The sequence below is a fragment of the Vipera ursinii genome (genome assembly GCF_947247035.1).
Source record: "Vipera ursinii genome assembly, chromosome: 1".
Lineage (NCBI taxonomy): Eukaryota > Metazoa > Chordata > Lepidosauria > Squamata > Viperidae > Vipera > Vipera ursinii.
Window position 1 is genome coordinate 352,991,541 of NC_139512.1, and position 15,013 is coordinate 353,006,553.

The 15,013-nt window shown below is 44.7% G+C and overlaps 1 protein-coding gene across 2 annotated transcripts in view; it reads left to right on the forward strand.

Annotated features, from left to right (window-relative positions):
• Window positions 1-15,013, forward strand: part of RPS6KB1 (ribosomal protein S6 kinase B1) — a 40,850-nt gene that overhangs the window by 393 nt on the left and 25,444 nt on the right. For both annotated transcript variants that reach the window (XM_083350858.1, XM_083350859.1), the window contains exons 2-4: window positions 9,862-9,911; window positions 11,305-11,425; window positions 12,722-12,790. In XM_083350858.1, coding sequence (XP_083206984.1) covers window positions 9,862-9,911; window positions 11,305-11,425; window positions 12,722-12,790 — 240 coding nt within the window. The remainder of the gene's footprint in view (window positions 1-9,861; window positions 9,912-11,304; window positions 11,426-12,721; window positions 12,791-15,013) is intronic.

Here is a 15,013-nt window from a genome sequence, read left to right on the forward strand (position 1 = left end):
ACCGCTGAGGGAGGTTAGGAAGGCCCAGCTCCGGGGCAGCCCCGGACTGGCCTCGGAGAACCAAACGGGATGGGGGGGGGACAGGAGACCACCAGGAAATCTTGTTCCCGGGAGGCCTTGAGAAGCCTCTCGGATTAAAATCGGGGTCTCGTGAGGAAGGCGTCGGTCTGGCAGCGGGGAGACCCGGGTTCAAATCCATCCTGAAGGAAGGATGTTTGGTCGGTTTCCTCTTCATCCGGCCTACCTCGCAGGGGGGGTGGTTATGGGAGCCAGGAATGCCTGCTGTGCCCTGCCTTGATTGCAATGCAAGGCTGCAAATGAAAGAAATACTGAATGGGCCTTAACTTGTCTGATTGAAAGGGGATTTTTTTTAAATGAACACAAAGAGCCCGGTTAATTACAAGAAAAGCTTAATTGTATAATGTAAAAGTTGATCGTGGGATGCTGGAAGGAAGAGCCCAGCGGGGTCCCCGAAGGCATCTCCTGCTTTTTGCCCACCTCCTTTGCATTTGAGGTCCTCCACATACAGGTAGTCCTCGACTTACAACAGTTCGTTCAGTGACTGTTCAAAGTTACAACAGCACTGGGAAAAAGTGACTTACGAAGGTTTTTCACAGTTACAACCTTTGCAGCATCCTCAAAAGTCACGTAGTCAAAATTCAGATGCTTGGCAACTGGTTCATATTTATGACTCTTGTTGTGTCCCAAGGTCATGTGATGACTGTTTGTGACCTCCTGACAAGCACAGTCAGTGGGGAAACCAGATTCACTTAACAACCCGGTTGCTAACTTACCAGCTGCAGTCGTTCACTTAACAACTGTGACAAGAAAGGTGGTAAAATGGGGCAAAACTCACTTAACAGAAATGTGCTCAATTATGGTCATAAGTTGAAGACTACCTGTAGTTCTGGTGGACTTTTTCCTTCTTTAATTTGTCCGGTCCCTCTTTGGAGACGCCCCAAACCGTGGCGTTATAAAAGGGCCCAGGCTTTTTAAATCAAAGCAAACAAGGTGACAAGTGTCAACTTGGCAGATTAATTGCCAATGGTCTTGGGAGCCCAGTGTGCCAGTTGATCATTGCCAGGAGTTTTGACCTCTGTCTACTGCACTAGGATGAAATGGCCTCTTGTCCATGAAAACTGGTGCTGCAGTAAATTTGGCGCAGTGCAAGCTCATGCAACTTTTCTTCGTTTTCAGTTGGGCTTACTCTTGAGTAGGTGAAGTCCTGTTGTTTTCCTCTACAAGTCCTAATGTAGGACCTCCCCTTGGAATGCAGTTCCCCACAACAATACTGCTGTAATAAGTGAACCATTGGTGACTTATTCAAGCTGCTTTAGTAACATTGCTCCACCGTGGGTATGGTCAACTACTCCTTCTGCAGCGTATTACTCATAGGTGGAGGCACTTGTGCAAACAGACTGCTGGCTTTAGGGATTCACCTTAGAGGGGGCAGCTTCAGTAATCCCGTTGAACATCGCAGACCTTATTTCTGAATAGAAAACACAACTGGGCCTTGTGGCTTGTGATGGAAAAAGATGTTGCCCTTCATGACTCGAATTGGCCTTCTCTGGTCTGAACTTGTTCTGTGACATGTCACTGGATAGAAACAGGACTATTAACAGAGATGTTGGAGAGGCACAGATAGCTACAATAACATATGGGGGTACATTTGAAGAGGATAGGAATGGAAAGGGAGATTGAAGGGTATTATGAGACATGTGAAAATTTATCTTCGTCTTTTTAGAATAATGCAGGCAAGTGGTACATTATCCCCTTAGAAAGGTAATCCTCAACTTATGACCACAATTGAGCCCAAATTTTCCATTGCTAAGCAAGACAGTTAAGTGAGTTTTGCCTCATTTTACCACCCTTCTTGCCCCAATTGTTAAGTGAACCACTGCAGTTGTTAAGTTTATAACATGGTTGTTAAGTGAATCTGTCTGCTCCCCTCCATTGACTTTGCTTGAAAGAATATATTATTATGTTATTATTATTAAAAATATAATGATGATGTTGGAAGGGATCTTGGAGGTCACCTAGTCCAACCCCCTGCTCAGGCAGGAAACCCTATACCATTTCAGACAAATGGCTGTTCAGTCTCTTCTTAAAAAACTTCCAGTGTTGGAGCAATCACAACTTCTGGAGGCAGGTTGTTCCACTGGATAATTGTTCTCACTGTCAGAAGGTCACAAAAGGTGATCACATGACTCCGGGACACTTAAACTCTCATAAATACAGGTAGTCTTCAACGTACGACCACAGTTGAGCCCAGAATTTCTGTTGCTAAGTGAAACATTTGTTAAGTGTGTTTTGCCCCATTTTACGACTTTTCTTGCCACAGTTAAGTGAATCACTGCAGTCGGTAAATTAGTAATTAGTAAATGAAGTGAAACTGATTTCACCATTGACTTGTCAGGAGATTGCAAAAGGTGATCACATGAGTCCTGGACACTATAACCGTCATAAATATGAGTCAGTTGCCAAGCGTCTGAATTTTGATAAACATGACTATGGGGATGCTGCAATAATGTGAAAAACAGTCATAAGTCACTTCTTTCAGTGATGTAACTTTGAATAGTCACTAAATGAACTGTTGTAATGAACTGAAGTCTACCTGTACATGCCAGTTGCCAAGTACCCAGGTTTGATCACATGACCATCGGAATGCTGCAGTGGTCATAAGTGTGAAAAACAGTCATAAGTCACTTTTTCAGTGCCATTGTAACTTTGAACAGTCATTAAACGAATGGTGTAAATCAAGGACTGCCTAAGCAGAGGGTTGGACTAGAAGACCTCCAAGGACCCTTCCAACTCTGTTATTCTATTCTATTCTGTTCTATATTCTATATTCCAGTCCAGAATATTCCACATACCGGTATTCTATATTCTATTCTATTCTATAGCCTGTTTGCTTGAAATAGGATCATTAGAAGCCTGGTTTTAAGAGATTGTAGAAAGGAAACTAGGTATCTGCATTTTTGTGCTAATTATCTATTCAGACAAATCTTTATTTACATGTATTTAGATTTCTGATCTGGTTGCCTGTTTAAGGGTTTGGGATTAGAGCCCTATCTATAAAGGGACCAAGATTAGCAATTACGGTACTTACTTAATTGTGCTACCACAGCATGACAGGCAACTTTTGGAGAGCTGCATTGTTTTTTTTCAAAATAACATTTTCTCTTAGGTCAGACTGCAGTTTTAGGGCCATTGCACGTTATTGTCATGCAAATGGGTTATTTGTGGTTTGCAGGGAGGGTACTTTGAATGTTGTGTTATTGATATCCAGACTGCTTACCTGCCCTTTTCTTTGGAAACACTGTGGGAAACTCTGCCTCAGAGATTTTGCAGTTTGTTGAAAATTTCATTGGTACGCTGTGCGTGTAGAAATTTGAGGGGGATGTCTGCAAGTTGAAGGTTGCTGACTTTGGCATTACAGATTCAACATGTTATTCAAGGCCTCTAAAACATACACACTTTTAAGAGGTGGCTCATGATCATTCTGGCCTAATTGCAAAGGTTGCTTTATGCTCATTACCAGTAGCATGCAGAAGCAATTGTAGAATTGGCTTTTCTGTGCGCTGTAGCTGAATTAACTTACACTTGAAAATTTTTCACGAATGAAGGCAAAATCTACATGTCCCAGAACAATGTTGCAGGATCCGATCAGGGTCAGTTACCAAGACCAAAGTTTTAGTCTTTCTGAGCTTTCAGATTTGTGCTGGAGCCCATCTGCAGGCAACTTCTCTCCAGCAGAGTGAAAAAAATTCAATTTTATGCCCGTCGTAATCTTTAGCTCATATCAGGATTGTATAATCTTTTAACTCTTGATCTCATAGATGTAAACAATTTATTATTTAGTTACCCAGGATTGATGTAGGCATTGTAGTTGCTACCTTGAGTCAATGTGTAAACAAAGAGTCAACTAGATGTAAATACAAACCAGGAACACAAATATTTGTGCTGAACTTCAGAGGCTCCACATTCTCCCTGCATTCTGCCTCTTTTTAAAAAAAACATGTGGATTCTCAGTTCTGTGGTTTTTATTTATTTTTAGGAATTACTGGATTTTTGCATTCCTGCTACTAGTTTTAATTACTGGAATGTATTGGAATGTTGTGGTGCTAGTAGTCACACAGTAGAATGAACCAAAGTGAAATTTTTCTTATATTGAATGAAATCTAAGAAGGTGATTGGGGAAAGTATTGCATACATCCCTTTCTGGTGTCCGTATCTGTAATGAAAAAGTTACCTAATGTGATCTTTCATGATGCTTGTATTATTTGCTGAATGTAGGCTGTGGTGGATTATGAATTCAGCCCTGTAGGTATCTTCTCCATGGTGTGTGTGGTTTTCACAGATTGTAGAAAGGATGATCACCTTTTTTGGACTGTTTGCAGAATGGTAGCTGCGTTAATCCATTTTATCAAAAACAGCAAATTCCTTATGGGCCAAAACTACCACATATAGCTGTTTACTTGTGTTGATCAGTTGATTAATTAAACAAATTCATGCCACCCCCCGCCGCTGGGAGGCGGAACCAACCAGGTGGTTCCGCCCCAGGCGCCTGATGGACCCTGAGAGGTTCCAGACGGAGCTTGGGACATTTCCTGCTTCCCTTGCCCACGACTCTGCCGAGGCCCTAGTAGAAGCCTGGGAGAGGGCGGCTGCTGGGGCCTTGGATCGAGTTGTGCCTTTGCGGCCTCTGACCCGGCACAGATCCCGGGTGGCCCCCTGGTTCACCGAGAGTCTCCGAGAGATGAAGCGCCAGAAAAGACGCCTAGAGAGCTGTTGGAGGTCCAGCAGATCTGAATCTGACCGAACACAGCTAAGAACTTATCTTAAGTCTTACCTAGTGGCGGTGGAAGCGGCAAAGCGTGTTTACTTTTCCGCTCTCATTGTCTCCGCAGATAACCGCCCAGCCGCCCTGTTTAGAGTGACCCGCTCACTGCTTAATCAGCGACTGAGGGATAACTCCTTGCAGGATAGGGCTGAGGAATTTGTACAATATCTGCAGGACAAAATTGCTCAGATCCGGACTGGTTTGGACTCCGACTGGGTGGAATCCGGCGGAGTGGAGAGGACACGTCTTGGTTATACCATTTGGGGTGAGTTTGACCCTGTGTCTTTGGATGATGTGGACAGGATTATGCGTAGACTGAGTGCTACAACTTGTCTATTGGACCCATGTCCCTCCTGGCTGGTTTCGGCCGCCGGGGAGGTGACGGGGCTGGCTCTAGGCAGTTGTCAATGCTTCATTGATGGAGGGTGTCTTCCCCTCCGCCTTAAAACAGGCGAAGCCTGCCCTGGACCCGGCCTCCTTGAATAACTATCGTCCTGTCTCCAACCTTCGCTTTGTAGCGAAGGTTGTCGAGAGTGTTGTGGCGCGTCAGCTTCCGCAATTCCTGGATGAAGCGGACTATCTGGACCCGCACCAGTCTGGTTTCAGACCCGGTTACAGCACGGAAACGACATTGGTCACACTGGTAGATGATCTCTGGCGGGCCCCGGACAGGGGTTGTTCCTCTGTCCTGGTCCTACTTGACCTCTCAGCGGCTTTTGATACCATCGACCATGGTATCCTGCTGTGACGGCTCGGGGGGGGGGTTAGGAGTGGGAGGCACTGTTCTACAGTGGTTCTCCTCCTACCTCTCGGGCCGTTCGCAGTTTGTATTGGCGGGGGGGCAGAGATTACCCCGAGGCCCCTCACTTATGGGGTACCTCAGGGGTCGGTTCTTTTCCCCCCTCCTGTTTAACATCTATATGAAGCCGCTGGGTGAGAACATCCATGGCTTTGGGGTGAGGTATCACCAATATGCGGATGTTACCCAGTTGTTCATCTCCACCACGAGCCAACCCAGTGATGCCCTTGACGTGAGGTCCCGGTGCAGGTCTGGATGGGAAAGAACAGGCTCAGGCTGAACCCCTCCAAGACTGAGTGGCTGTGGATACCAGCATCTCGTATTGTCCAACATGTTCCATCTCTTTTCATGGGGGGAGGTATTGCCCCCCTCAGAAAGGGCCCACAACTTGGGTGTCCTGGATTCACGGCTTAACTTGGAGCAGGGGTCGGCAACCGGAAAAAGGAAAAGAGCCACTCAGAACCGGTTCCATCACACAAACAAAAAAGTGGGAGCCACAAAAAGTGCGCGCACGTGCATCCATTTACGCGCATGCGCAAAAAACATTTTGCGCATGCGCAAAATGGGAGGCACCTGCACGGCGACGGGTCTCCCCTTTGGAGACGTGCGCGCTGTCCCGTTCGGAGACCTACCGCGTTCATCAAACATGGATGAACGCGGCAGCTGTGCAAACGGGACGGCGGCGGTTTGGGAGAGGTGCGCGCGCACCTCTCCCAAGCCGCCGCCGTCCCTTTCGGAGACCTGCCGCGTTCGTCAAACATGGACGAACGCGGCAGCTGTGCAAATGGGACAGCGGCGGCTTGGGAGATGTGCGCGTGCACCTCTGCCCTTCGGAAAGGTCCGCGTGCACCTCTCGGAACGGGCGGTGCCACTCTCCATTTGGAGAGGTGCGCGCGCACCACTGCCCGTTCGAAGAGGTGCGCACGCACTGGGCGACTGGGAGCCGCAGGAGACGGCTCAAAGAGCCGCATGCGGCTCCAGAGCCGCGGGTTGCCGACCCGTGACTTGGAGAATCATCTAACTGCAGTGACCAGGGGGGCCTTCGCACAGGTTCGCCTAGTGCGTCAGTTGCTCCCCTTTTTGGACCGAGGTGCCGTATGCACGGTCACCCATGCCCTTGTCACTTCTTGCCTGGATTACTGCAATGCTCTCTACATGGGGCTGCCCTTGAAGTGCACCCGGAGGCTTCAGCTGGTGCAGAATGCGGCCGCACGGGTGCTTATGGGAGTTTCTTGATACTCCCATGTTTAACAACTCCTGCGTGAGCTGCATTGGCTTCTGTTTGCCCTGCAGGTGCAATTCAAGGTGCTGGTAATTACCTTTAAAGCCCTACATGGCTTAGGCCCGGGGTACTTGCGAGACCACCTGCTGCCATTGTCAACCTCCCATCGCCCGGTTCGCTCCCACAGAGTCGGCCTCCTCAGGGTTCCGTCTGCTAAGCAGTGCCGGCTGGCGACCCCCAGGGGGTGAGCCTTCTCTGTGGGCGCACCGACCCTCTGGAATGAGTTGCCTCCGGAGCTGCGGATTGCCCTTGTCCTTCGGTCCTTCCGCCGTGACCTGAAGACATGGATGTTCTAACAATCGGGCCTGGACTGACTGTAGTTTTAAATTTGGTTTTATTAGATCTATTGTTATGTATTTACTTCATTGTTTAATTCTTTTTTAAATTTTGTATTCTATGTTTTTAACTTTTTATTGTTGTGAGCCGCCCTGAGTCCTTAGGGAGAAGGGCGGCATATAAATTTAATAAATTCAATAATAAATTCAATTCAATTCAAATTTTCTTTTATACAGGTAGTCCTTGGCTTATGACCACAGTTGCGACTAGAATTTCCATTGCTAAGCAAGGTGGTTGTTAAGTGAGTCGCCCTGATTTTACAACCTTTTTGCCACTGTAGTTAAATGAATCACTGCAGTTAAGTGAATTGTGTGGTCGTTAAGCGAATCCAGCTGTCCTTATTGTCTTGTTGAAAACTGGCAAATGGCAATCACTGCTGCCATAGTCATAAGTGTAAAGACTTAAGTAACTTTTTTCAGCGCCGTTGTAACTTGGAAGAGTCACTAAACAAATGTTTGTAAGTCAAGGACTACTTGTAGTGTCTGTTCAAAGTTACAACAGCACTGAAAAAAGTGACTTATTGTGATTTTTCACACTTATGACCATTGCATCTTCTCCACGGGCACATGATCTAAAGTTCAGATGCTTGGCAACTATCTCATATTTATGACGCTTGCAGTGTCCCAGGGTCGTGCGATCCTCTTTTGCGACCTTCTGACAAACAAAGTTAATGGGGAAGCCAGATTCACTTAACAACCATGCTACTATCTTAACCGCTGCAGTGACTCACTTAACAACAAAAATTTGGGATTCAATTGTGGCCCTCAGTTGAGGACTACCTGTACACGTGATAGTCTTTATTCCACAATATTTTTTGTTGCTTTTCTTAACAACGGATTTGCACAGCTACTCTTGTGGAAACAAAGCAAAAAAAAAAAGTTGACCCATCTATTCCAGGCATGTCAAACTGCCGGCCCGTGGGCCGGATGCATCACGATGAAACCGCGCCCTCCCCATTGCCGGCAATGGGGACAAATTCATGATACGTCGCATGACATCACGTGACGTCGCAGGTTTGACATGCCTGATCTATTCTGTCTGTAGTTTGTGAAAACTGTACATACCGGTAGCTGTAGATGTTATTAATTTCTACAAAGCAAGAAGATGAATAATATTTAAAACAAAGCAGATAAAAAAACTTCCCCAAATTCCTGAAGAGAGTTTGTGCTGGGGCTTTTTTCCTTTTTATAAATTTGGAGGGTGTCCTCATCTCTTATCCACATAGGTGTTACGATCCACCCACAAGAGCTCACGTTCCTCTTTCGTTTTCAGTCTTGTGTTCCATTTTATCTACTCCCAAATTTAATTGTCAGCATAGTTAGCTGAGGGACGCGGTGGCTCAGTGAGTTAGGATGCTGAGCTTGTCAATCAGAAGGTCGGCAATTTGGCGGGTCGAATCCCGAGTGCCGCATAACAGAGTGAGCACCTGTTACTCGTCCCAGCTTCTGCCAACCTAGCAGTTCGAAAGCACGTAAAAACGCAAGTAGAAAAATAGGGACCACTCCGGTGGGAAGGTAACAGCGTTCCGTGCGCCTTTGGCGTCTAGGCATGCCGGCCACATGACCACGGAGACGTCCTCGGACAAGCGCTGGCTCTTCGGCTTTGAAATGGAGATGAGCACCGGCCCCTAGAGTCGGAAACGACTAGCACGCATGTGCGGGGGAACCTTTACCTTTATAGTTAGCTGTGAATTTAGACTTAAACAATATGTTTATTTTTTATTTTTTAGAACACCTCCATTAGATTTTCAGTGGCTTCCTCTTTACGTAGGGGGTCCTCAACTTATGACCACAATAGCGACTAGAATTTCCATGGCTAAGTAAGGGAGTTAAATGAGTTGCGACCTTTTTTTTTTTTTTGCAAGGTTTTTCAGCAAATCACTGCAGTTGTTAACCGTGTGGTTAAGCGAATCTGGCTTTCTTTCCCCGTTGATGTTGCCACAAATAGTGATCACGTGCAATGCTTCAATGATCATCAATAGATGACGGTTGCCAAACCCTCAAATTTCGATCACCTGACTACGTTGATGCTGTGACAGTCCCAAGTTACTGGTTATGAGTTATTTTTTTCAGGGCCATTGTAGCTTTGGTCACTAAACAGCTGGTTACAAGTCAAGGAGAACCGTATTTCTGCACAGTTATCACCATCCGTATGATACAGGAAGGGCTGTTTCGAAGAGAAACTGTTATGAGAATTTCACTACATGGGTGAATTGCAGAAGCCTAAAATTAAACATTTTACGATAGTGGATGGCCTTCTTGCAGTCTTTTATTTATATTTACTCCAGTGTGTTGGTAATATTATTTTTTTCTTAAACTCCTTTTCCAGCTGTTTGTAGGATTTGCACATAGCTGAGTAACAGGACAGTTGCTTTTAAACCGCTGAATCTGTGCACTCAGTACACAAGCTTTGGCGCTTCCCTCCAGTGTGATGGCTGTATCTTTTTTGCTGACAGGGCTTATTATGTAAAATCAGTCTGCAGGGGTGTGGTGCTCTCAGCCTTTAAAACCTGAGTTAATGTATAAACGAATTTTACTGCACTTTCCAAAGAATTCTTGTTTACAATGATGTCGTTACCTTTCTCTCACCGTTTTGTTTCAGGGTCACTTAAGCGAAAGTATGGATCATGGAGGAGTGAGTCCATATGAGCTGTAAGTCCTAAAACGTAAAGTCAGGGATGGGGACACAGTTGGCAACAGTCAGAAACATCCTCAATTTAAGGAGGAAGTGATAACAGAGCAAACCTTCTCTCTTGGAGACGGCTTCATTTTCATCCTGGGGTTCAGATGCAGCGATTGGGATTGACGAAACCCAGGCCTGAATCGGTTTTAATCACCTTTAACTTATCTGCAAGGAGAAGGAATTTCTTTTCAAAAGTTGTTTCACTAGAGAGGATGAAAATGTTTCCCTTGCTAAACCGTGGTCATGTCAAAAGGTCTAAAAAAAGAAATTCATTTCTTGTTAAATTGATTTGTTGCCCATCTTGCCATGGAGCTACTCTGGGCGGCTTACAATCATAAAATGTGGGGGGAGAAAAGTGATTTTAAAAATGTCAACAATAACAAAGGAATAAAACAGTGCAGATAAACAGTGGAAGTACAATAATATCCCGAGGGTGCTTTTTCAAAAGGCTATTGGACTTTGTTTTTTTTCCTTGAGGACATTCTACTTTTCATCCGAGGAGCTTCTTCAGTTCTGCCTGAATGGTGGAGGATGGAAGGATTAATATTCTTTGCACTCTTTCAGAGAGGCCACCTGGAGGTTGATCTGTGCCCTCAGGGCCACCTGAATAATGCAAATGGATGTGGCAACTTGGAACCGCTAAAAGGACTGTGTTGAGAGAGCTGGTGCCATATCCCTCCCCCTCTGTTGAGCGAGGGCTGTTCAGTCTTAATGTAGATGCCATCTTTGACCCCTCTTTCAAAATGTAGATTGTTGTCCACATTCTGTTTGGCTGAGAAGCGAAACGTCTTCAGTGAAAAAACACAAGTCCAGTTGTCATTTGAAAAAAGCACCTTTGGGACAACCATGACCTGGATGACTGAGCATCTCCACAAAGAAGTACAAAATTAAAATTAAAAAGTTGGGTGGAGGGGGAACAGGAAGCACGGGGGGGGGAGGGAAGGTGGAGTCAGCTAGTTAGTCCAGTAGCCACCTCCAGTGTGGGACTACCCCATTGGGTCCAGGTTAACTGATCTTCAGGTCCTTGCGGACGGGCAGGAGAGTGGGGGCAAACCTCACCCCAAGGAGGCAGGATGTTCCAAAGCAGGGATCCCCAACCCCCCCAGTCCGTGGACCGGTATCGGGCCACGGCATGGCCAGCAACTGGCCCGCACAAACGAGCAAACCCCCATCCGTGGGATGCAGGCAGCACACAAAACCACCCACCCTCCGGTCCGTGGAAAAAACCTTTGGGTCCCTGGTACCCAAAAGGTTGGGGACCTCTGTTCCAAAGGGCTGGCGCTACAGCAGAGAGAGAGCTCTTTTGGATCCTTGCTGGCCTGATTTTTTTTAAAAAAATGAACATTGTTGGTTCTCGTTTAGCGGCATGGAGCATTGTGAGAAGTTCGAGATTTCGGAAACGAGCGTAAACCGGGGTCCTGAGAAGATCCGCCCAGAGTGCTTTGAGCTGCTCCGTGTTCTTGGCAAAGGGGGCTACGGAAAGGTAAGGAGCCTTCTGGCCAGGTGGAGAATTGCTCCTCTTTTCCTTTCCGTCTTTTATATCAGTGGGCCCAGCACATCTCCTCCTCCTGAATCCTTACTTTATTAATTTTATTCCTAAATTTCACGTTTCAAATACTAATCACCCGTGAGTTGGGGGGCCCGTATAAATTTGTTTGATAAATAAAGCGTCAAACTTGGGCCTCTTCTGGAATGGGAAGGGAACCAGGGAACGTTTCCACCTGATTGCATTGAGCAAAATGGTCTCGTATTTCCGTCGCAGTTGTTGAATCGGAGCATAAGGACTGGGATCTTTATTTTGCCAGGCAGGGACCGTAGCACAGGGGTCAAGCATATCCCGTGTGAGCAGGAAAACAAAACAATTCAATCCTGAGCAATATCGAAATGCAGCCTGAAAGTTTCCCTGTCTTAACTGTTTTTGCAACTCTCAAACACATGGATTTCAATACCCAGAATTCCACAGCCGGCCAGACTGAGCTATGCCAATAGGTTTTCTATAAATCAGCTGTAGTTTATGGCCCAGCACCATGTAGCAATCTCCTCTGTTTTGTTTTGGTTTTTTTTTTTCTTGGCTTGTTTATACACTGCTTTATGGCAAAGGTTCGGTGGGTAACTTAGAAGATAAAAACAACTCAGTGCAAGGGTTAGGAGAGTGACTTTTGGCCTGTTGGTTTCATAATATGTGCTCGATTGATTGCATCTGCGTAGGCTTGTCCTAATCCCCCTGTCGCTTTCATTGTGTTTTCAAACGTTAGAAGTGGGTTCCTTTTATTGCAAACAGTATTTGCCATAAGTTGCCCTGAGCCTTGTTATTAAAAGACCACTTACAAATTGACCGTATCAGTATTTTATTATTTCAGAGCGATAGCTTGTAATTGCTGAACGGTGCAAGCCCTGGCTTATGGGAAAACTGGCTTGTGCTGTCTGTGGCTTGCTTTAGTTTCCTTCCAGGGTAGTGAAGCCTGATCACTTGTTATTCGCTGATTTAAAATTACCAGATCTTATTTATTTATTTATTTTTATTTTAATCCCATTTATATCTCGCCCTTCTCCGAAGACTCAGGGCGGCTTACAATTTAAGCACAAACCAATGTGCTTAGCAATAGCCTTCATTCTACGTATATGCCTGCTTATTAGGGCTTTTGCGCCCCCCCCCCCAAAGCGGCATTATTACAAAGTCAGCTCTTGTAGTGACTGTGAACCTTTTTATTATTATTATTATTATTATTTTGGAAGGGGGGAAAAAGTGATAATGCTTCTCTTTCAAATGTGTTGGCAGGTTTTCCAAGTCCGCAAAGTAACAGGAGCAAACACTGGCAAAATTTTTGCCATGAAGGTGCTGAAAAAGGTGAGATGGCTTTGATCACCCAGCTGTAGAAAGATAGACAACTTGTGTGTGTGGTGAAGGTAGAACAAAATTTTGCTTGGTGCCGATCTTGAATTCAAGCTCCATCAAGAGGATCTTGCTGAGACTCCAGAGAATCATTGCTAGGAGAATGTAAATGTACTAAGAAATACAGTTACTCTTCAACTTGCCATCATTTGCTTAGTGACCATTCAGAGTTACAGCGGCACTGAAAAACTGACTTAAGTCCCTTTCTCACATTTATCACTGTTGCAGCATGCCTGTGGTCACATGATCAAAATCCAGATTCATGGCAACTGATTCATATTTATGACGGTTGCAGTGTCCTGGGGTGGTGTGATCCCCTTTTGCGACCTTCTGACAATTACAGTCAATGGGGAAGCCAGATTCACTTGAAAACCATGTTACTAACTTAACTGCGGTGATTCAGCTAATAATTGTGGCAAGAAAGGTCATAAAATGGGGCAAGTGTCTGGCTTAGCAACGGAAAATTTCTAAAATTGTCATAAGTTGAGGATACCTGTCATCATAACTGAAATAAAAGAATTTTATACAACCAACTCTGTATTTCTGTCTAGTTACTTCAGATATTAGGAGTAATTGGAGAATCACTTTTTACTTGCTTGCAAAGTTTTTCACTTGTTATTGCATACTTAAAATTTTTGAACTTTTGCTTAGTTGGTGCACTAATTATGCAATCGGATATTTTTTAACAAGCATTGCTGTTACGGCTCTTTGTAAGATAGTAGAGCAGCTAGCAGCAGAGTCTATGCTTTTCGTTTGGAATTCTCATCCAGTCTGTTGAAATCTAAATTAATGTATTATAGCTGAATGTACATTTTAACAATGGGTTGGATTACGTTCTCCTGTGATCTATAGCCTCTCTTGAAAAAAGGGAGGAGGAAGAATGAGATAAGGAAGAGAAAGCTGGACAAATTAGGTTTGGTTCAAGTGTGTGGTTGTTTGAAGTTCACTGAATTGCAAGAAACAGGCTCTGATGTCATATGTGAATCAGACCATGATTACAAGCCACTGGTTGGTTTTACGTTTGATGACTTTGATAACTGAAGGTAGTGAAAACCAAGTCAGATAATTTGAAGAGGCTATTTAAGGTTTATAATGTCCAATACCCTCTTTAAATCAAGAATCCAAGTTAAATTATAGGAGAGGGAAGTTAAATGGAAGATGAACTACAATTTGTTGCAGACTGGCTAAACAATGTAGTAATTGAAGGAACATTTCAAGCTTTATTCCAGAAGCCAAATCAGAAATAAGTGATTGCTTTACAACTTGCTTTTTTGTGGCCGTCCTGAGTCTGTATCAACAACTATACGATGTGTGGACTTTAACTTCCAGAATTCACCAGCAGCACGCTTTATTCTTTTTCTACTCTGGGTACAGCTGCTCATGTCTTGATCACCTTGCAAACAGACTACTGCACCCGTATTCTACTTGGCACTCTTCTTGAAATCTGTTCAGAAACTTTAGTTGATATAATGTGCAGCAACTTTATACACTCCAGTCCCTTCGTTGTTCACAGCAAACCATATTTGACCTCTAAACTGAACAAACCCTGGCTTGCACGAAGAAGCTTTCGAAAGCTCACTTCAAAATCATGATTGGCTGTTTCACAAGCAGGCTGTCAATGCTGCAAACACTGACATGTTTTTGCACCGACAATATAAGAGACAGCCTTTTGTTTTAAACTGCTTCGCTTTGAATCTTGAAGGGAGGGAAATGTAAATGGCTATTTGGAGAAGATAAGAATAGCCCCGTACAGAAAGGGAAGTGAAACTTCATATGTAAAACTAATTGGTGAATGTGATTCATGACGTGTAATTAAGGGAGGGAGATTCTGCAGGATATGATGTGTCAAGGTGAGGAGAGTTCAGATTCTGGCATCCCTCCATGAGTGCCGATGCTTCCTTTCATTATTAAGTTTTATTAGATAAAGAATGCTTGAAATTTGTTTGAACTGTCTCATTTATCGGAACCATGGCACTATATTTAGATTTACCTGGGTCTACAGGTTTTGAGACAAGGGTAGCTTTTACCTTCCTCAAAATTAGGAAAGGTGGCAGATAAGGAAGAAAATACAGTTTGGCTTTGGGGATGATAAATTGATCCATGGCGCCTAATATGTTTTGTGAGCTTCGGTAGCTCAGTGGCTCCAGTTTGATCACAAACGTAGCAGACTTGATATAG